General features: G+C 36.0%; 1 protein-coding gene across 2 annotated transcripts in view; it reads left to right on the top strand.

The window, feature by feature from the left end:
• LOC149781116 (uncharacterized) overlaps positions 1–23,852 on the top strand; it is a 38,159-nt gene extending 14,307 nt beyond the window's left edge. For both annotated transcript variants that reach the window (XM_089935214.1, XM_089935215.1), the window contains exons 3-5: positions 1,336–1,643; positions 20,588–20,692; positions 21,258–23,852. In XM_089935214.1, the coding sequence (XP_089791340.1) occupies positions 1,336–1,643; positions 20,588–20,692; positions 21,258–21,788 (944 nt within the window). In that variant the 3' untranslated portion in view covers positions 21,789–23,852. The remainder of the gene's footprint in view (positions 1–1,335; positions 1,644–20,587; positions 20,693–21,257) is intronic.
• The last annotated feature ends 414 nt before the right edge of the window (positions 23,853–24,266 follow it).

Raw genomic sequence — 24,266 nt, 5'->3', positions numbered from 1 at the left:
AGAATTAAAAATAACCTCCAAACAGGACGGAAAGTGCTATTCCTGGATTCTACTGAAGAGTGCTTGATAATAATAGGCAGAATTAATATTTAATACAAATAATACTGTCGCACAGGTTAGAGAATTACTTTTAATTCGTACTCTACAAAGATTCGAACCCAGGCGCCTGTGTGCAGGCAAAGCAATGGGTACCGTTTACCCGCGGACCTGGGTTCGAATTTCCGTAGAGTAAGAATTCAAAATTATCTAACCTGTGCTATAGTATTATATATACAGTTTATTACAGTGGGAAACCTTAATACCCCTGCCATTTATTTCTTTGATAATAGAAAACATATTGTTATAAATCTGCAGATGAATGAGAGTGGGGTATAGCTGGTGGTTGGGGGACAAGACCCCTCAAAGTCTAGATAACAGTGGAGCATTGCTTAAAAACAAAGTAGGCGCGATAGCCTTGGAATGACATGACATATCATAATATTTGCATGTGGTCCCCTCCTCCAACTTCTTATTGGCAACATAGCAGCGAAACTCGAAGTTCTGGCCTGAGAACTGCTATGTTGTAGGACGAAACATACTTTACGAATGTGAAACATCAATCGTTGTTCTTGCATCAGAGGCGGCGTCAGTGGCAGTATTAATGTATCACAAAATTAATTTATTTTCAACTAAAACTTTCGAATAATATTTATGTTTTCCCCGCATCATCAAATTTTGTATTACGGAAAATGCCATTCACATCATAACCACTTCGATTTATGTACTATTTATCCTGATTTTCCAACCGGTTTCGGTTATATGCTTTAAAAAATAAATAATGGTAGATTAAAGTGAGGATTCACACACACACACACACACACACACACACACTTTGTGGTGACAATGGATTATGATTAGGCCACAGTGGACTCGTGCATATAATAATGGATGCCATGCAGGCGTTCGAGTGTACCCGTTACGTTCTTTCGGTCCAACTTTTACAGATAAGTTAAGTCTTTTGGCAAGGCAACATTAAATAATGGCATTCCTTTCATTAAATCAAATTGATCTTCAGCTTCATCATCATCATCATCATCATCATCATCACCATCGTGATCATCATCTTCATCACTACCGCCATACATACATACATACATACATACATACATACATACATACATTTGTGTAATATTCCTGGCTTTTGTTTTCTTTCTTTTTTCAAACGTTACATTTATAATTATTGTTTTCCAGTTTTCATCCAAGATTTACTTCCCCGCACTATTTAGTATGTATGTATGTATGTATGTATGTATACATCATTTCATTCTATCCATTTCTTTGTTTTCGTCTTTACAGGACCTCTTCATAACGTATCAGGGGATTGTCCAGAAACACTATCTGACGACAGCAAACTTAACAGAAATAGAATTCGGACATATCCAAGTGCAGGTAGAGAATATCTTAAACTTCTTGGACTTCATATAATACAGCGCTATAATGGAACACTCAAGAAAATTCCGGTTATAGTGTCTGGTGCGTCATCCAATCATTTTGCAGAAGCTCTTGTCATGATAAAACATGTGAAATCTACACTACATCCGATATTTGGTCCGATGAAGATGATTTTCTTTGATTTAGGTTGCACTTCTTCTCAAAGGGAACGGGTGAGTACTGTCAATGATAATTCAGTGTTGCTTATGTGAATGCAGTATTGTTGTCGTAGGGTTTAACGCCATTTTTCAGTACACGATAGGCTATACATGGCGGCCAGTATTAATGGTGGAGGAAGAACCCGGGAAAACCCCCAAAAGAACCACCGACCCACGAGAAGCTACTGGCAAGCTTTCTCACATACCCGCATTGGCCGAATCCGTGACTCGAACCCACGCAGACAAAGGTGACGGAGAGCGCTTTAGACCACTCTGCCACTCGGGGCCACGTGAATGCAGTATAACAGTCTTGATCTTTAACATGTATTGCGTGGCAATTAGATTGATCTCCAATTGCACATCTCTTCTATACAAGACCATCTCTGGATCACTGATATTTTTCAAAAATACAAATACCCCATGTCTATAGATAATTGTATACATCGGCACAGGATAGGAAAGTTTTAATTTGATTTCTTTTTATTTCATAACATAAATAATGGTACAAAATACATTTTGTGTATTTAAAGCAGATTCCTGATGCTAAAAGAAATACTTACCGTCTTTATATTTGTTATTATTTGATATCAATCTATTGTTATGTATATTTATATTGAGTGTTTAACTTTTGTCCATGATTTTAGATTTAAGGGTCATATTGAAATAAAATATTACATAGCTAACATTTTTCCATGATTGTAGAGCATATTATAAGACATGTTGACACGGTCTTATGACCTCAGAAGGCTCTAGTATGCTTCCAGCTTTTTTGTCTTGTTTGTGGGTTATACGTAATTTGTTTACTGATATTTGAGTTCAAGTACCCACATCCTGGTTATCTTATTGTGTAATAGATTTAATATAAGGTTCTGGAGTAAATAAAATTCTTCATTCATTGTTTATGTTCAGTCTCTAAAATCATTATTAGTTGTGTTTAGATATAATTTTAGATGCATCGTTTAATTAAAAAGGAATATTTATTTTAATTACAAAGTGGTCATTGACATGTTATACTAAATCATTATTTTGACGTTATTGTGAATTCATTCAAGGCAATTCTGGATTATATCATTGTGATACATCAAGACGTTTGGCATATCAGCTCTTCCAATACTATTGACACATCAGCACATTCAATACTGGAATTAATTTGGGACACTATAATTTTTGACTTGTGATAGAACCTTTAGGACAATTTAGGATATAATTCACAATACTATCTGTTCTTGTAAATTTTCTCTGCGTATTCTTTGGAAATTAATTATTTGTTTGAATTCTGCTTAACTTGTTAGTGTTTATTCTGTTACTGTGTTTAAGACTATGAGTTGTAACACTATGTGCATTGTTAAAATATTCAGTCATATGAACAACATTGTTACACGTTCTCTTATTTTCTGTCCAAATTTGTAATATAAAATCTCACTTTAATGTTGAATGACCTTGTCCGTTTCACCTTGGGGCAGTGGTGACACTTTAGGTCTTCAAATATTAGACAGGAAGAATGTGAAACCAGCAATTAAAGTAAAATCAACAAGCAGTGTACTTATCTATATTACAAAGTGAAAATTCAAGAGACACTTACACTATTGTGAATTAAATTACAAATAATCCTACATGCCTCTATCACAAAGTCCAACAATACAGAATGCTCCAAATAAATTCCAATGGTTTTGAATGTCCCAATATAACACAATGATACAATCCAGAATGTCCTTGAATGAGCTCACAAAAATCCGAAGTGATGCATTAATCCAAAGGTCAATGAGCACATTAGTAATTCCAATGAATATTTTAAATAAATAATTACTCTCGAATTATGTCTCATTTCAACAACACACTTTCAACTCTGACCAAGAATGGATTCCCAAGGGCTGATCTAAAGCAGGAATGAATTATTTGTTTATCAAATCCCACAAAGTTTCACTTGACCTATATCATATCCGGATGTGAAGCAATCCAACCAAAACAAAACCTGTTCTAATTGTAAACACGACTCTCCTTTAAATTAAATGCTACATAATATTTCTGATTTACGAGTGGCCATGATCTCTAAAAAACAACTTAAAGTCATGGACAAAAGTTAAGCATGCACTATAGATTAAATATCCATAACACAAGTACATGTAAGAGATTATGTATGGGACACGAATATCAATACGCAGCTCCTTTAACCAGCCAGGTGGGTTGCGTTCTAAGTCTACTTGTTAAAGTTAATGGAGCTTTTGCGAATTATCCAATTTTTTTAACTAATACATTTTTAAAATATATTCTTCAGGATCATACAAATCGTAATTTTTATCGCCGTAAATTACATTTCAGTTTAATTTTAAAGACGTATTAAAAAGGTCAGTACATTTGATTCTAACCTGTTTTGTTATTGTTTCATCGAATATCGAGCTATTGATTTGGTAACTTTAAATATAATTATTTTCAATATATATATATATATATATATATATATATATATATATATATATATATATATATATATATATATATATATATATATATATATAATTGAGCCTCAAAGACTGCAAATACGATCTGAAATTTCTTAAACTTTCGTCTTCAATGCTTTCACAGCCTAGTTCATTTGTACAGAATTTGAATAAACTGCAGTTTAATACTTGCATAAATGTACATACACACATACATACATACATACATACATGCATACATGCATACATACATACATAGGGGGCCCCAAGTGGCCGAATGGTCTAAAGCGCTCTCCATTACGGATCACTGCCATCTCACCTCTGTCTGCGTGGGTTCGAGTCTCTGATTCGGCCAATGCGGGTATGTGAGAAAGCTTGCCAGTAGCTTCTCGAGGGTCGGTGGTTCTTTCCGGGGATTTCCCGGGTTCTTTCTCCACCATTAATACTGGCTGCCATGTATAGCCTATCGTCCTATCACATCCGTGACTTTATGTCTACCTCGAGAAAAAATCCTAGCTGGATTTGATTGTTTGTCCAGCATCACATCATCATATACAACCAAATTATTAATAAATCCGTCTAAATCATCTACTTCATCAACATCGGTTATAAACTCGATAACATCATTATCTTTGTCCAACAATCTTGCGTTTTCATTAAAATCTGTAAGTATATCATAACATCTCTGGTCTTCTACAGACGGGGCTACCAAATACAACTTATCCCATTTTAGCAATCTCATTATAAGATTAAGTAACAACTGTATCTTTCCACTTCCAGATGGCCCTATTATTATCATTCTGATGAAATTCGGTAACGCAGGATGGTGTTTGACAGGTTCTCGTTTTCGAGTCGCTGAGAAATCAATTATAATCATATTATATAAATACATGAATCTATATTGTTTACGTTGTAGAACTAAAACCCCAACTAATGATCATTCCACAGTTACAACAAAAAATGCGAGAATAGCATATGGTGGAAAATGTGCAGTATGTAAGAGAAAAAAGTTTTCTTTTTTACCTAAAAATGATGGTGGTGATATTGCTAAATTAATGTCAAAGTTCCCAGGCACTCCCTGGGCTAAATACCCAGGAGAAAAACATTTACCGGGATATAAAATTATTGTGGTCCTGGTACTCGACTTGATATCAGGCTTGATAATCAGGATCAACCAATACCAGGTGAATATCCTATAAATGATATTGATAAAGCATGTCATGTTCATGATGTAGCATATAAAAGCAAAAACCTACAAGACAGACATATTGCAGATGTGAAGTTGATTCATTCATTAAATTCTATAAAAAAAATGATATCAGAATCATTATCTAACTGGTTAATAAGATCCGCAATGAAAGGTAAATTAGCGCTAGGGGCTGGTAATGTATAAATGGAATCGATTTATTATTCTCCAAGAAGATACTGGAGGGGTAAAGCAGCAATTAGTAAACTTGCTGATGCAGCAAAGGTCAAGTATTCTGGTGCTAAAGCGTGGTTATCCAAACAGGTAATATGGCAAATTTACCTACCACCACCGAAACAAATTCACTTTGCACATTTCGATGTTAGTGTTCCTAATGAAGTTCATCAGGCTGATATTCTGTTTTTACCTCATGATACCGTTAAAATCCAAAGACGTCAAATAACATATATATACGCGCTAACAGTTGTTGATGTTGCATGTAGATATAAAGATGCAGAACCATTATCAACTTAGACATCATCTGAAGTAGCCTATGCGTTTGAACGAATTTATCAACGAGGTGGTCTACGATGGCCACAACTATTACAAATTGATCCTGGCTAGGAATTTCTGGGTCCAGTATCATCGTTGATGAAGTGGCATAATGTCAAAATACGACGAGCACATACTGCAATTCATCGTGATCAGGGAATTGTTGAACGATTTAATCGAACATTTGCTGAGCGGTTATTTGGATATCAATACGCGAAGGAGTTTATTCAAGATACGAGATCTCGCGAATGGCTTGCAAGATTACCAAGTTGATAACCGCGTTAAATAATGAGATTACTCGAATAACCAACATGAAACCTATTAGCACAATCACAAAAAAACATATACCCGTACAACGACGTGATTTTTCAGCGCAGCCAGCATTAGGTAATGTTACTGTATGATATTTATATGAGCCCGGTGAACTTGAAGGCGGTAAAAAAAAGAGCGACTGATCCTATTTGGAGCATCACGAGACACAAGGTATCTAACATAACAAGACCCACGGGTAGACCAGCAATCTCAAGACTGGATTCAACTGCTCTTCAGCGTGGATTTACACGTGAACAATTACAAATAATTCCCGAAGGCACACAATTACCGCCCAAATCACTTAACTAGCCCCAATGGTGCCAGCACCCCTATTACGATTACACTCAAGACAGGTCAACGTCGTATTTTCTCGTGTATGACCAAGACGGTTATTTTTTCTATCTACGGTAAATTGTCTTGGATTATTACTCGAGTACTGCCACAGCATTGTACAATTACAACTTGCACAATGATTATTCTGCTGTTGTTTCAACGTGTTGATAAATTCAACATCAAGGTCAAAATCGCGTTTGTTTTTGTCACTTTGTTTATAACCAGCCAATTTTTTTCTTATTATATCGTTGTCAATATTATCATTGATCACTGACGAGTTCATGACGATTCTCCGCAGTTGAGATATTTTTCTAACTCGACATACTATAAGATAAACTAAGTTCGACCATTCGATACGATCATCAACGATCCAAACAACTGTATTAGTAATAGTTAATCCTTGAGATGAGTGAATCGTCATCGCGTATCCTAGTGTCCACGGAGATTTATTTGTTTTTAGCGCATCCTCTACAACACTGACATCAACTTTGACAACATCATTCAACACAAGATTCTGTTTCTCGGTCTGTCCTAGTATATCTACGTCAATATTTTGCCGTCGCGTATCCGCTGGTCGATAACACAACGGCACTGGCAACGTTGGAAACTTTTCTTTATGTAACTGAAACAATTCCCGTTGAAGTGTATCACGAACTATCTTTCTACTTGCAACTATCAAATCATTTGGTCTCCACGTTTGCAGAAAGTCGTTCATAGAGGTTTCTGAAATTATTTTACGCATTATTTCACACTGAATTTTATTCGGCTGTAGTCTGATTAATTTTTTTTTAACTCACTTAATTCTGCATCAAGTGCTTTATGGTCATCAGTTATCTCCGAGTAATAGTCAACAAAATTTCTCAGCCAATCACGTGGAGATAGTCCAACTACGGGTGGTGGTTGACCGTGATTAGCGCACATTATTACAGCAGAATTGTTTGTTAATAGCCAATCAAGAAATGTTTTTAATGTTTCTAATGATACTCTACATATTTCATCCCAAACGATAATCATCGGAATATATTCCTCTCCCATTCGATCAGGAGTCCATGTGTCACCCTTCCATCGGAAGAAGCTGTGATAAGTACACGATTGTACTCCTCGTTGTTTCATTTCTCGGGCGAGTCTATGTGTAAGAGTTAAAACGATCATATCTGAGTTCTGAAATAGTTGGATCGCTCGAGTGGTTTTACCAGAACCGACAGGTCCGTTTAGATAAACCGTTTTATTTATAGTTATTGGATCGTACACCGATGGTGCAGACGATAGCTTTACTATTTGATGTTGTTTTTACAATAAATATCTTTAACTTTAACATCAGCGGATTCGGAATAATCGAGTATACTTTCCTTTTTTATTCTCCACGAACCCACAATGCACAAGTGTCTATATTTAATTTTTCTAACAATCTTAAATATTTTTATTGATATAAAACGAATCCGTAGCGACTCTGACAGAAAACTTAGAAACTCTGTTTATCATCGATAATAGATTTATCGAAACGTACGATAACATTGATGATCTTAAATGAGTAAACTGCGGTGACTCACCGTCCATATAACTCACAATTGTACCTAGTTTATTTCCATTTAGCAAGAAAGCTATTTCTCGAATTATAAATATGTTTCTATTCGTTGTATCAGCGATTATAAAATATAACTCAGTATCGTTCATAATTAATCTTGTACAATGTCGTTTATGATCATATGATCCTCCTTGGATGAATTTACCGATTATTTTTCTACGAAGATCCTTCGTAATTTTATTATCACAATCAGTTTTATGGGGGTTTCATCATTAGAATACTCCTTTTGTTGTGGTAACCAAACTTCGGTTTGTTTCCGGTATGATATAATTGCTTCACTGATAGTCAGCGATACTAACATCGCACAATCGAGCATATACCGTAACAATACTACTGGTGCTCATGTTTTTTTCTGAAAAATGTTTTCCAAACCAAACATAACAGATTGGATGAAGTCCTTTAGCAAACTCGAATTACTCGATACAAGCGAATCCAGTTAAGTCAAAATCCGCTAATGGTCCATTTATCGATACTCTAGCCATTTCGTGTGTCGGATGACCGAATCTCTTAAAATATACAGAACAGTCTCAATATCCGAGAAACCTTCCCGGATAACATGCAACCATATCAACCGAAATAACATCTTTATGATCGTATTTAGTATTCCGTAATCCACCATGCCCGTATTGGACACAACTCGATATTATATCATCAAGAAAATCAAACCGAGTCGGTTTCCACGAATTTTCTTTCTAGCAAAATGAGTAGCAACTGACGGAACAGTAAAACGATTGGTCAATACTTCGTCAGTATCATCAGTATATCGCAGCGCAAGATTTTTCATTTTTGTGTGAAGAAGATCTGTTCGATAAATAACACCATTAGGTCGTACAAACTGATGAAATTTACTTTTTTCTTCCATATCTGATTCATCGTTATCAGAACTCTGAAATAACCACAAGGATACAGGATCGTTTTTACTTATTTCGTTAATAAAATCAAACATGTCTCCGCGGTAAAATTTAACAGTTCGATTTCGTGGAAACACTGTTACTGCGCTAGTCCACGCGTGCGCGTTATGATCAATAATTTCAATCGAAGCTCCTTTTGATTTATATTTTGATTCATACAAAATCTCACCTGTTATCGTCGCTACGGTTATTGGGAATTTTAGTTTTTTTTTCCTAACTCAGCGACATCTTTGATAGACGCCCCGGTATCTTTAACCATTTCTCCCAACTTGTTTATTATTTTACGTCTTCTATCTGTTAAACCGTTTCCACGAGTCGAAACGGTAGAATGTTCTGTTACTCGTTCAGCTACACAGATTATTTTTGAAAATTTCATCGGCTTCAGATTATGAACGCTGGGTTTTTCGTTTATCGGATAGATTCCATAAATAACTGCTGTTACAGGATACGCTCGTTTATAATACGGTTTGTCAATGCCAGTCAACATTCCTGGTTTGGAATCTTTACTTAGTATGACAGTTTTTTTTTTATTAGCATGGACAGGATCATATTTGTCACAGATAATCCAATTATCTGTTTCTGTTAGCAAAACAAATTTTATTCTGAAAAATATTTTCGATCATCAAGGAGGTAGTTAATGATAGTTGCCGCTCGTTTGTCGTTCATCGTAGCGTCGATGACACCTTCGACATTGCGTATAATCTTGAACGTCGACCAGCCATGAGATGCGCCATCTGTGTGAAATTCTTTCTTGGCATCGTGAATTTTATTAATCAAACTTTTATTTTTCGGATCAATCGGATCTCGCATCGGTAGGTCAGGAAATATTCTGATGAGATTAAATTTACCTGTTTTCCAGGGCTTGATTCTGGATAATCTATCGAATTCGTTCATATTATATTTCAAACAAATATTTAAATTAAAATACTATGTATACAATGTCTCGATGCAAATGGTTGTTGATCGGTTCATTTACTCACTGTAATAAATCCTGTAAAAACGAGTTCTGCGGACAACACTTGCAAAGTGTTCGTGGTGGGAGTTTAGGACCAATACCATGTCTGCGATGTGGTGTCGGAGTACGAGTTAAACACAGTTGTGCGCGAGTTGTGTTGAAAAAAATATCGCGAACTTAAAAGACACTATGATACAAAATAACAGTGACAGAGCTATAAAATCCGTAGAGGACTATCTAAACACATTTTCAGACAAATTATGATTTAAAAACAAATAATATTAAATATCTGGAGCAAAATATAAAGCAGGATTTTGTAAAACATCATATAATAACGAACTACGAAACAAATCGTTATGGTGTGATTAGACACTGTAGGTTGAAAAAACCAGTTGGTGTTGTTAATAATGCTGGTTATCTTAAATTTACCGCTGGGAAGAAAACTTATCTTTGTCATCTTTTCGTATTCGAATGTTTCTTTTTTTATATTAACCCACGTGTGGTAAAATACGTCGCAGAAAATATAACCAAGTCTAATCTGTCAAAAAAATATAAACAAAACGTTATTTTCTATTATTGTTTGGGAGAAACCAGTAAGTAATTACCTCGAATTATTTTTTTCTCTATATCGTTAAAATATAAATTTCAGTATATTTAAGGGAGATAACTCCGTTGAGTACACTCATGTAATTAAGTTACCTCTCTTTGACCATGTCACGGACCCGCAAACGTATTTACGATAAAATATCAGACTTGTAAATAAATATTTTTTTGTTCATTATCCTTCTTATGTCAGGTGGAAAACCGTAATATTGTAGTATGAATTCGAAAAATTGTTCTTTTTTTAGTATTCTACGTTAAAATATAAATTTCAGTGTACTGGAGATAACTCCGTTGAGTACACTCATGTAATTAAGTTACCCCTCTGTGACCATGTTACGAAGCCACAACCTTTCCTAAATTATTTTTGGTACATCCGATTTTATGTGGAAATAAATACATTGTATTACGTACTCTGAATTATACGTGTTCAGAAACAAAATTCAGTTGTATCGATAATATTCTTCGGTGATAACTGTTAATGGTTAACTATATAATAGTTTTTGAATCACATATCTGTCAGATGCTTCCGTGGCTCATTGCTAGATCATCGAATCATGAAACTCGAGGTCTGGCGATTGAGTCCCATGACTGACAACTGTCGGTGGTTACGCATATTTGCAATTTTTATAATTGGGGGCTCCGCTAAAGCCTCGAAACTCAACATAAAAAACACCCTCCCACCACGTCACCAAGTGGTGGATACATGTTTTGTATCACCCACGGGCTGATTACTGGGGTGGGTATGTGTGTCAAAATATGTTGAGTGTAGAGAAGGCCCCGTATATGTTGTGTTGTCCTTATTGTAAATATTATAAATACTATGTGTTGTGCTGTCCTACTGTAAATATGTAAATGCCTGTAAATATGTAAATACAATGCTGTAAATATGCTGCTACAATGCTGTAAATATGCTTCAGAACAAAAAGTGTCATTGCTGACCCTCCCATTTTTATTTTAAATATATAATATTCGGTATATATAATGTACTAAATAATGAACCATGAAAATATCAATAATGTTATTTCTGCTATTAAAAAATTAGAAAAAAAATAATTAATGTATCTGATGAACTGAATCCTGAAAAAATTATTTCTGATTTTGAAATTTTAGAAGAACGTAAAAATGATAATGGTTATACACCGCCGTCTGAATACAAGTTTATAAAACGAATTCAGGGGCGATGTGTCAGTCACTAGCTGCAGTGAAAGATGATCAGGTCAAAGAATTTGTCCCTCTGTCTGCCGCAGTAGAATACATTATATCGGAGTTATCTCGTGAATATGAGGCAAAGAAAACGATTAATGCTCGTATAAGACAATTGAAAAAATTATGTTAGATCATGAAACGACCGAGACCGAACACGTGTAATATTTTATTTATTCTGAAATATTTTATTTATTCGGAAGTATTTTTTAATTCTGAAATATTTTATTTATTCTGAAATATTTTATTTATTCTGAAATTGATGGGGTAGTTAGGTATTCAAAATCATGTAAATCGATCAGATTGTTAATTCGGATGGGTAGTTAGGTAGTCAAAATCATGTAAATTGATTAGTTTGTTAGTTCTGATGAGTATTTAGGTACTCAAAATTATACAAATGGATCAGATTTTATGATAAAAAATATTTCAGAATAAAAAATCTTTCAGAATAAATAAAATATTTCAGAATAATAAAATATTTATTGCCTGATTTAATCGCTGGTTAATATATTCCATGTCGGATACGAGATGATGTGTTTGATGATTTCGCCGCGTAAAGTTATATCAAAAAGATGTTCTTGGAAACGCTGCCGTAGTCGATTTAGTTGTGTTTTATGTTCGTGATTGATGATTTTAAAATATTCAGTGATATGAATTAGCTGAATAGTTGGACCTCTTTTACTAGCTTCTCCGCCTTCGGAAACTCTTTCATAAACAAAATACCACTGAATACGGTCCTTACCGTAGAAATCAAAATAACTACCCAACGTTGCACATTTTATCTCAAGTAAATGTTGTTTGTATGATGGATTAACATCGTGCTATGATTGCTTGTTCGTTACATAGTCAGACTTGTTTGGTTCTGGTGGTATCGGTGGTGTCTCCGGAGCAATTTCAGGCTATCCTAACACTGTTGTGATCGAACTCTGATAGATATCCACGGCGTAGTCGGGAGGGTTCATCTCTATCGCGGCAGACAGTATTGGTTCATGGGTTGTTATTGCTATCTTGGATTCTTTCCCAGTGATATTTTTTATTCGACGTTGTAATTCCTCATTGATTTCATCGATTTGATAGCTCCCGGTTGGTATTTCAACAACCTGCCAATCGGGAGTTTCATCGGGTTTATTCTTATTAGAAACACAAACGAATTATTTGCTGGTAATCCACCAGATGATTTCGATCTGATATTTGGCCAACTATGATATACGCGTAACTGTGCCAGCGCGATCTCGCTTACCGGAATCGCAGTTGGAAAATTAATACTGAATTCAGGTTTGGTTGAGCTCACAGTTATCATCGTAGTCTTTGGAGGAGTTGTGTTTGTCACGATCTGTTGAAGTAGCTCTACTGATGTCATTATTGAATATACTCGTACCTTTAATACCAGCGTAGTTGTATATTTTAATCATCTCTGAAAACTCGAAATCAGATATAATTCCATCACCGAGACTTACTGATAACAACGAAGATAACTTCGAGTATGCTGTTGTCGCCGTTTTGTAATTTTATCATGTAATCGGATAATTTTTCATTCGTGCAAGTATATATTTTTCTTGCAATAATATTGAAAACACCAGCAATTGTTGTTTTGACTGAAATACAGATTGTCGCGGCTACTGGTGCAATCATTGTCATTGCTGATAATAATACGCCAGTGGATGCAACAACAGCAGACACTGAATAAACAATTACGTCAACGATAACTAATCGTCTACGATATTTCTTTATTTTTACCGTGTATTGTTCGACGGTATCTTTTAATTTTGCTTGCCATTCACGTGCTAGATTGTACATAAATTTTTGAACGTCGATTGGGGTACCCATTATATTTTACGCATTAAACAATTGAGGTGTTTCGGCTACAAATTCCAAACACTACCAGTAAGATGTTGCGTTTAATGTCTTATCAGCTGCTTCAAGTGTAAATGTTTCTTCGGTTCCCTTGTCTAATACGGTAGTCACAACCCCGGAAAACCTATCGGTGGAATGTCGCCAGAGATATGTTGTGAATATTTCAAATTTTGCAGCACTGAACACAGACAGCCTGTACACACCAGTAACTGTTGCTGTATATTTGAAAGTATTATTCTGCGCTGACGATGTTGCAAATCCAGATGATAATGTGTATACGATGTTGGTAATATGCCCGGGAGTTACTTCGGGTGGAATTTTAATCAGACTAATTTTATTAACGATCTCAGGGATCCCTCTTACGATATCTTCGAGTGTTTTTTAATCGTGTCGATGTTCGTCTTGATATCAGAGAGTTTTGTGTCAACGGTTAGCGGAGTGCCGAAGAATTTTTCTATGGCTTCATCGGTTTTTCTAAAATTTCTGCGAAGATTTGCAAACGCGTTTACGTGAACGTCATTCTCGGCCCGCAACGTGGACAGTTTACTATCTACGGTGTTGTAGTTAACGTCAACATATTTTTTTGTTCCGGCGTCTTCGTCGGATGTTGGATCTCTTTAGACCACTATTTTATTTCTGTTCATGCTAAGTTCACCTGTCATTGTGTCACCGGTATTTTTTAAGCGACCACAACACTTTTTTCAATTTCATCTCTGATGCCGGCAATTGATATACTTGAGTCTTTGATTTTTCCGCTGTCAGTGAGCACAGGGATGTTACCCGGAATAGCTCCAACAACCCGACGAATTATTTTATACCATCTGATATCACTGGTTTTTAGTTTTCCGTATCGGTCCTGAAAAATAGCAACCTCATCTGGGTCTATCCCGGACAACGTTAAAAGATTATCGATTTCATCTTTGGTAGCATATTTTGATAAATCCACATCGTCGCGTTTTTTACCTTTTACTGAGAGAGATCTTCCGTAAATATCAACCATTATTACTTAGGAATTGTTTAATTTATCCGCGGTATACTCGTGCACGACTTTGTGAGGTGGTCTGGTTGATTTTGATAACGCGTGAAGTACATTAATTACTTCACGGCCACATATCGGAGGATCAGTTAGTGTTTGTGTTGGTAGCGTTGAGTACCAAACTGGAATTTGCACTGGAGTACTTCGTACTCTATGTACGTATTTTATAAATTCAACTGGCGGTGCTAACCCATACGAATCGAAATAAACAATTTCACGTGGATGTATCGCGTAAGCAACCCAGTGAGTCCCTGGACCATCGCTGTCATCGAAATTAATAATTCCAGTTTCTGGATAAAAAATTCGGTTCACGCGGTAACTGATCTCTCATAAAAAACACCTCTGAAATTTTTTATATTTAATTGTTTAGCAGCATCGAGTAAATCAAAATTTGACATCGGCAAAACACTCTGTGTTTTTCTCATCAACGTTTGGGGTACCAGGAAGGCGGAGTTCCTGGTAGTCTTAGACCTTTTCCGTACCATGATGACTGAGTTCCCGGTAATCTTAGACCAGCTCCCTTTTTTATATCCTTTTCCTGTTGCTTTCTTTAATGCCATTCCAGCAGCAGTTCCAGCAGCTGCTTTTGCGACAGCTGAAGCATCAGCAGCTATTAACGCTGGTATTGTTGTGAGAAGTGGAAATATACCATCTGTTTTAACCATATCTTTAATGGCGCTCGGAGAAAGAACAAGTTGAACTCCAGTTTTTGATTTCAGTGCTTTATTGAAGTGTTTAATCTGATTCTTGGTTAGTGCTAGTTTTTTTTAGACCACCACTAGAAATCTGATTCTGTTTTAATGTTATTTTTGTTCCACAGTTTTTTGTTGAATTTGATTGAAGTTTCTTGACCTGACCGGGAGTCAGAGCTACGGCAACATGACTGTATGACATTTTATGACAAATACTTGTGTTTCTAAATAACACGATTAAAGATATTCTACTGGTGCATCATTCGACCACTACCACCTTCAAGTAGCTTTATCGCTGAGTAGAACCGCGATTACTCTGTAAGGACCATAAATAACTGGTGGACCAGCCGCGAGTACTGGCGGGGCATTACCACGAGCTCGGAAGTGTATATCAACGACAGATTGTTTGGATAAATCAAGAAGCTCCAGCGAAAAGTAATAAATCGGATACAGTTTTGTAAAATCTAACTGTGATATTTTCAGCCCTGTGTCTATGTTTTGATCACGTGCATAAATGTCATCAAACGATAATATTCGTGTGCTACATGATTCGTGGCATAATTTAACATGATATCTTCGGATGGTTCTTGTTGTCCGTTTATCCTCAACGAAACTTCTTTAACATCGAAATTGTCAAATATCATATGTAAACGTTCCTGACTATTCAACCGATTATTATTTTGCAGCGCAATAAAAATATGTAGTGGCGAAGAAACACCTTGTTGTGATGCTATATGCCATGTAAATGTGTCTTTAGTGGTTCTTTGAACAGCATCTGTGGTTACTATTAACCATGATAGCATTGATTTACCGCCTTGATCCATAAAAGATAATAATTTTTGTTCTTGTGTGACCGATGGAATCATTACAGGCATCCACAATGATAATTTTGTTATATTTACTTTACCGGCATCAGCAACACCATCCCCTCGCCAGATTGCATCATTATCATCACCTTTTCTTACGAGTACAACTGTGTGTTTAACTCCAAAGATGACTTTTCTAACATCTCTGCAAAATCCGAACATGTGAGACAGCAGAATCGCGCACGAAAAATTTCTATTACCTAACAACATTGCTCGGCGTGTTACAAATCATAAGTTGCAATTTCCATTAATACCTTTTATAATATCAAAAGCAGCACCTGGTCTATCTTCGTATCCAGGGTCAGCTGGCTGTGGATCAGCTGCAGTACCTCGTGGTGTTTGTAACTTAATATATTGAGTATGATCAGCGTGGTTGGTAATATCTTTAGCAAACATCATTGATGGACCAGCTGATCTTGTATAATCATCAGAATATCTTGCTAGACCAATTGTTGTTGTAGCAACATCGACATCCTTCTGAATCGATCCGATATTTCTTCCATCAGTCATGTATGTGGCGCTATCAAATAATGCCATAATCCCGTTGTTGACAAAACCAACTCGTGCATTGGCATCGTGTGCAGTATTATCCGCCTTTACAAGTTCACCTTCTACTTCAATAAATGCCTCAGCGGGTAAGAAATATCTACTTGTATCCTGAACTTTAAGTTCGATACGTCCCCGTTGATCTGGTTGTCTTGCATGATAGGAATAAAATTGATAATCACGTACTGTTTCATCTTTGAGGACCGGTGCATCCATATCAAATGCTGAGTCGGATACACGTTTAAACATTTTATTATATACCTTTGATTTAAATCAATTATCAACGAACACGAAGTCAGCTTCCTGCTATTAGATTTGCAGTAATATTTCTTTGTACTTCATCAGATTCTTGATCCATCAGGGCTGCTAGTTTTTATTTGCAGCATGGTTTATTATTTTACTGACATCTGCAGGCATATCTGTAGTGCTTGGTAATTTTACTGGTAGTTGTGATTTTCGTCGCATTAATCGTGCTATACTATCTTTGATCGCCGAGAACGCCTTACCAGCAATATTGACAATTGCACCAGCAGCTTTTTCACGAACGACATCAATAGATTTCATAAATAATTGTTTTGCAACAGGTGCTACTTTTTTTTGGAGCTAATCTTCTAAATAACCCTTCAACAACATCACCAAGTCCATCTCCGTAAGTTGCTCTGTAGAACTGGAAGAAGATCTTCCTTGCTGACAGTTGTAACTTTTACAGTAGCTGATGTGACTGGTTTAAATAGTTTTTTAGTGTCTTCTTCGTATTCAGTTTGTGCTTGGTTTTTTCTGAATGAATGAATTTCTAACAGGAAGAAAGTTTTTGATTGCTTGTAATCTTTCTCGAGATATCCTTGCAGTATGAGATTCCGAATGTACCATTATTTTGATATAACATAATGATTTAATTACAGCATCAGGAAAGGTGCGACCTCAGGTTGGTTCGTTTTTGTAATGTACTTGCTCGCGAAGAGTTTTCAGTTAGAAATAACGTGGACTAACCACCAAGAGGGACTCTTAGAGAGGATCTCTCGGAGACAGCCCTCAGTGTATTTAGTTATTTTTGATTTTTAAGGTTATTAATCCCTTTTTTAGGAAGGCTTATTTCGGTATTTGGACGCTTCTACAAAATGGTCTGTTCACCTCCCCTGCTGCTATAGGTCACTCGACCCACGTCAGTTTTCGTTATTACTGCAACGGGAAGTCAAACGGGGGGCAAAGGAAGCAGAGAAGCGAAGCGAAAACTACGTCGTCCAAGAAATCAGTCCCCCAAATCTGTGTTGACACTGATGGACTATTTATCCATCAGTATTAACACATATATAGAGATGTGATTTATCAGACTAAATACGACGCGCTGTGCACGTTAACAAAGAAAACTTTAAAGCAATAAAGAAAACAAAGAATGCCAAATCTCATCTTCTTGTTAGCAAAACTAAAATAAAGAAAAATCATATAAGATCATTCTAGCTGTTTATTTGCCAGACGTCATTTTTCGTTTCAGGGACATTTACTACGTCCTATTATCTAAGTTATCACTACTTTTATAAGGAGTGAGATTAAAACATCCGTTGGACAAATGCATATTGGAAGTGCACATTTTAGGCCATATAATCCTTAGACGGATTTTTGCAGATTACAGAATTAGACGCAGTCTGGGCAGGCCGTGACAAACGCTTGAAGCTAATCGTAGTGTTAGTGACCAAAGTGAAAAGAAACAGCTAGGATCTTCCGACTGTTTGCATCATATATTTTTCGTAGCATGCAACAGAAAAGGCAGAGGTCGTTCCAATTGTAATTATTGGCTGAGATCAGCGTGGAAACGGGATGCTCGTTTGGCGGTGATCTTACACACCATTCTAAAGGTCAAGTTGAGAGAGGCTATATTTTTACAACTCCTTATTGTGTTATGTGATCAAAAGTAATGCTCTTCGTAGTTTTTCGTGTACCTGATTATATTTGAGGATTATATTCTGTAGAAATGGCAGACGAACTTCTGATTTTACAATTCTTCCATATTTATTTTTTGAATATAACTATCAGTTAATAAATGCTACATGACTTAGAGTTACATTGGAAGAAAGCACAGTGGCTCATTGATATAGAGTCGGACTCGCAAATCCAAAGGTATTGGTTTCAAATCTTCCCCCAACAAGTCCGGATCACCTGTTGCGATTTGCCATGATCTAAGCACTCTATCCACTCTCGTTGCCTCGGCTCAATAGTCATTGCTGTGTTGCTGTGTCATTTCACACATATATAGAAAACGACAAAGTAAGTGTGGTGTACGAGATGGATACATTTACCTTTTGTGGAAAATGTACCCATCCAAAAATTACATATCTTGGACTAATTTTTTGGATTTTCTCAATTCAGGTATAGCGGAAATTAACTCAGTTTTGGTCACGGTCAAGTCAATGATAAAATGTTACATACGAAAACATTATTATTTTCAAGACAGGACTATTGTAACTAAATTCTGTCTGGCTCATCTCAATATCTGCTTCAGAAACTTCAAAAATTTCAAAACACAGCTGCTCGGACCATACTTAGAATACCATGATCAGAGCACATCTCCCCGCTGCTTTACCTCTGTCTGCGTGAGTTCGAGTCTCAGCCTCGGCTAAGTTGGTACATGAGAAAGCCTGCCAGTAGCTTCTCGTGGGTCGGTGGTTCTTCCGGCGGTTTTCCAGGGTTCTTCCTCCGCCAATTATACTGGCCGCTATGTATAGCCTATCTTGTGCTGAGAAATGGCGTTAAAACCTACAACAACAACAACAACAACAACTCCCCGATGCTCTGTACCCTACACTGGCTATCCATTCGATCCAGAATCAAACACGAAATTTGTTCTCTGTGCTACGTTTCTCTAGTCAAACATACCTATCCGATCTCACCCATGTGTACACACCAGCAAAATACGTAGGCTCCTCTTCTGACAATCGTATACTCATTATTCCAAGTATGAAAGCAAAGTTATATGGACAGCGTTCTTTTGCATACCAGGGCCCAGCAACGTGGAATGAATTGCCCACTGAACTTAGACATAAGGACACAGTGATCACATTCAAGAGGGCTCTCAAAACTCACTTATTTCGACAGCAAGAACAAACTTAAACACCTAATAATGTTTCCTACCTTAAATATTCTCAGCATGTTTTTTATATAATGTTTTCTAATTTCATGGTGTTTATTTTTGTAATCATATCATTACATGTTTTTTTTTATCTTATAGATTTTGTCTAATGTTGTAAAGCGCTTAGAGCTTCTAAAGATTAGGCGCTTTACATAGTCCTCATTATTATTATTATTTTATTATTATGTAATGAAATAAAGAACATAAAAGTAACTAACAAATAAAGCAAATTAAATATAGATAACATAATTAATTGTGAAGAAAAGCAATATCAGAAAAGGGCATACAACCCCACAAGCCAACCATGCCTTGTTTTTTTTAAAAAAATTTTATTGTTGGTTGTTGTGTTTTATTTTTATTTTGGGCGGGGGTATATCAACACGTCAAGGTTATACCATCTCATTCGCCATAAAGGTTTGTAGCATTTTAACCTTTATCTTTGGAAGCCACGTATGCATGTGAGAACCAAGCAGTATTTTTCTTAGAATGCTGTTCCTCAGTAGATAACGGAGAAGACACACACACACACACACACACACACACACACACACCAGTATGTTTGTTTTCGACCGACTTTCGAACCACTTCAACAATTGGTCATTACATTTGTAAATTGCATAATATTGACGTGGCAAAATAGCTGCAAGGAGTCTTTGAATTTGTATTTGTCCTTTTGTATAGGTTCATTTTTCTTTTTAATCACTTATACTTTCTTTCTTTTTATTGGAGCCGAAAATCTAAAATTAAACTCGGTTCATTTCAGATAAGACAAGAGTGTGCGTGCGACGTGATAATTTTTCCCTATGAACAGTTTCCAAAACATGTTAGCAGAATCGATGCTTACGCCTGGAAGCCCATTGCGATACAAGTAAGTTAAAAAATAGTGTTTTGGTAAATATAAATTGAGAAATATTTCGTTTGTAATAAAATATTTGAGATGAATCAGAGATTTCAAATCGCGGACAGTATTTCCATATCGTCATAAAATTATTGTATGCCCTATAATGGCAGTACCATTTCCTGAAAATGGTGAAATTGCTAGTAAATGGTAATTTAGGATCAAGACAGGAATAAAAGAAAAGTAGATCGAACTTTGGGTTTCCAAATATTTTTTTCGGATTATATTCCTCCAATTTTGGTTATTTGGATTGAAAAAAAAATATATAAAGGAACGTTGCGGTTAATTTCAATAATCAAGATAAATTTAATAATTAACGAAGACCATGACAGAACGTGTCCTGTTTGTTTAAGGAAGAAGTTTGTTCTTTTGTTCTTCTCAGCCAAACAAAATTCAAATTCTTAGCAAAAGAGATTTCTAAACATTATTTATTTCTTTTAAAACAACAGCTAAATATATACATATATGAAATTGTTTGTCATATCTTTTAAGATAAAAATGTTATGGTACTGAAATTTCAAACTAACTTTTTCAGATGATTTTGAAGGATTATGGGTCAGTTATGTGGATGGATTGCTCGATCAGATTCGTGGCAGATCTTAGTCGTGTCTTCACCAGAGCTTTACAAGAAGGGTTTCAGATCCATAGCTCTCTCCGTGGTACAACAACAGCAATTCATACAGACATTTCAACTTTTCAAGCTTTGGGTGAGCTTCCTTGTACATTCAGAGACACTGGCGAAATGTATGCGACCTGGATGGTGGTGCATGCCACAGAATTTGTCGAAGAATATATCATGAAACCATGGGTGTCATGTGCTTTAATTCCAGGGTGCATGGTAGTCAATAGAGGTGTTTCTCCTTGTGGAACTGACAAATACTATCATCAATGTCACCGCTTTGATCAGTCAGTTCTAAGTATTATCCTACACAGGCTATATCGCGGATCCCTAGAGAAAATTCACGTCGGAGATGCCGTGTGGATAAAATGTGGGGGGTATCAATCGCTGTGGATCCTCCCACAGTTCATTAACGAATTTTTGTTTGAGAAAACAAGATCTTGTTAAATTGAGCAAACAGAATTGTATAAAAATGTCGATGCCATTTCCATCTCTGCAAATCGGACATAAACTAGTGTCCAGTTTATTCTTAGCCGAGGCTACGCAGTTATATAACAAGCAATATTTGATGTTTTTTAATTTCTTCTTTTTCGTGTAACTCAGAAAACAGCTAGGCGTGGAATGAATAACACATAACAACTGCATCAGGAATATAGACCTGACAGATACAGGCTCTTACACCTTTCAGAAAAAGTCATCGATATGGACCTGTCAGCATGGATCAGTTCTATAGACCTGACAGATGCAAGCCCGTAAGCCAGAACAATGCACTGACCTATTCTATGACAATGCAGCAATACATTTATTCGATCCGCCAAAGTGTAGATAGTGTTATCATATCGGAACCTTGGCTAGCGAAAATGCGTGCTTCTGTTGCAGTTGAAAATGTTTGGCATTTGTTTAAAACTGTATGGAAACAAAGGTGTAGTTGTAAACGGCAATACACGACACCAAAACTGAAAGGTACAATTAAAAATTCGATTTGTAGCAAAGGTATGCACAAGTTTCGTTGCGTATATGGTATATTTAATCTATTGAAAAAACCTCATTGTTTATGTAATAAAATAGTCTGATAAAAAGGAACAAATATATAGCTAAAATGCTCTGAATGGAAACAAATCCGAATTTAACAAGATACATTTTAACAACTATGCAGTTTGAAAATATACAGGTTAAATCCATTATCCCGTTACTAAAAGTAGGAGAAGACAGTTTAAGCAAGGCCCGAATTTATCAGACGGCCCTTATTTATATCAAACATCTTTCTGATTTAATGATAACATGTAATAATGTGGAAAACCTGCAAGTTCCTTTAATATTTGAAAATCTAACAGACACAAAAATAGTCTTATAAATCGGCCATCATTCTTGTTGTGATAGTGTCCATGACAAATGTGGTGGCTGATTTGTAATACTAAGACGCATATCACATGAACGATACCATATTGTCACATAGTCGGTACGCTTTGCCTACAGTGTGTGCATTTTCATATTTTTTGATATTATACATGTGAACAAATCACTTTATGTGATTCTGATTGGTCCAAATAAGCACACGAAAATGTTATTATCTTTACTGATTGGGTGTGATCGTGGGAAAACTTTTTTAACCCGCCTTTTTGAATATTTTGTTTTCACTGAACATTTTTGGCCGCCTATTTTTTTTTAAATTCGACTCGAGAGAGTTAATTGGGAAAGAAAAGGTCTCGTCTGTTTCAATATTGCCAATTTACCCCCACAGGGGTGTGATATGTCATGTGCAACATATCATAACATGAAAAATGGCAAAAGTCCCAAGACAAGAACAATATCAAGAAGTAAAACTTCCGGTATTGCTAAGATTATAACGAGGGTGGGTGTGTGGATGGATGGGTGGTATATCGGTAGCATGGAATCCAGCCTATATACAAGTTTGGTTTAAATGTGAACTTGCTGAAGTAAATAAACTCACCTTTGTTGACAGAAGAATGTAGACATAAACCGGTCTCCCCAACGGACAGAACTTCATCCAACCACAGCATATTTAAACGGTGAATATGTGGTACAAGCCCGACGTATTCTGTACAATCTAATGTTCCAAAATTAAATACTGCAAATATCCGGTCACAAATACATTACAGTAAAATGTATATTTCAGCATCCAGTAATCTTCTCTTCACAAAAATATCGCAACAATGTATTGTTTAGTTGTGAGGTAGAATTTTAACGTAAACACTGTCACTGTCTTGTGTAGGCCAAACAGACCGGTACTGTGCACCGTATCAAACAATGTGACATTACACACATTGGACATTTTTGACAAATGTTTTGTCTTTTGCAAAATATTCTGTTTATTTGGATGGACGCTTATTCCTTGATTTATAGTTATCAAAAATGTATAATAACTTTAACTATTTCAACTTTGTTTAGACTATTTTTTACGCACAACAAATGAAAGGCACAGGGTCGGTCAGAAAAAACGAAACTATTCGTTCTTCTTTCCTTCTAAATAATTTCTACTGAAATAAAACTATGTGATAAAAAAAATTTAAAATGGGTAATGATTTAATACTAAATTTATGAAACTCGTTAAATAATATCCAGCTTCTGCTCGCCTTCAACTCGTTTCATAAATTCAGTATTAAATCGTTACCTATTTGAGATCCTCTGTGTATCAAACTTATCCATAAAGAACAAGGATTCTTCTTTTCCCTCTTCTTGTATGTGGTTATGTGTTTGTGTTTGGGGTTTCTTTAACCTAGCTTTAACAATTTTAGTAGTATCGCAACGATGTCTGCAGGCCGCTCCGGTGGCCTAGTGGTTCGAGCGTCCACATTGATGCGGCAGGTCGTGAGTTCGATCCCCTGGCCGAGTAATACCAAAGATTTATAAAAATGCTACTAACAGTGCCCCGTTTGGCGTTCAGCATTATAAGTTAGTGTTAGG

This window comes from Sinohyriopsis cumingii, chromosome 15 (genome assembly GCF_028554795.1).
Source record: "Sinohyriopsis cumingii isolate HCF-2022 chromosome 15, ASM2855479v2, whole genome shotgun sequence".
Taxonomy (NCBI): Eukaryota; Metazoa; Mollusca; class Bivalvia; order Unionida; family Unionidae; genus Sinohyriopsis; species Sinohyriopsis cumingii.
The sequence above is the reverse complement of the archived record's forward strand: the minus strand, read 5'-3'. Positions and strand labels throughout refer to the sequence as shown.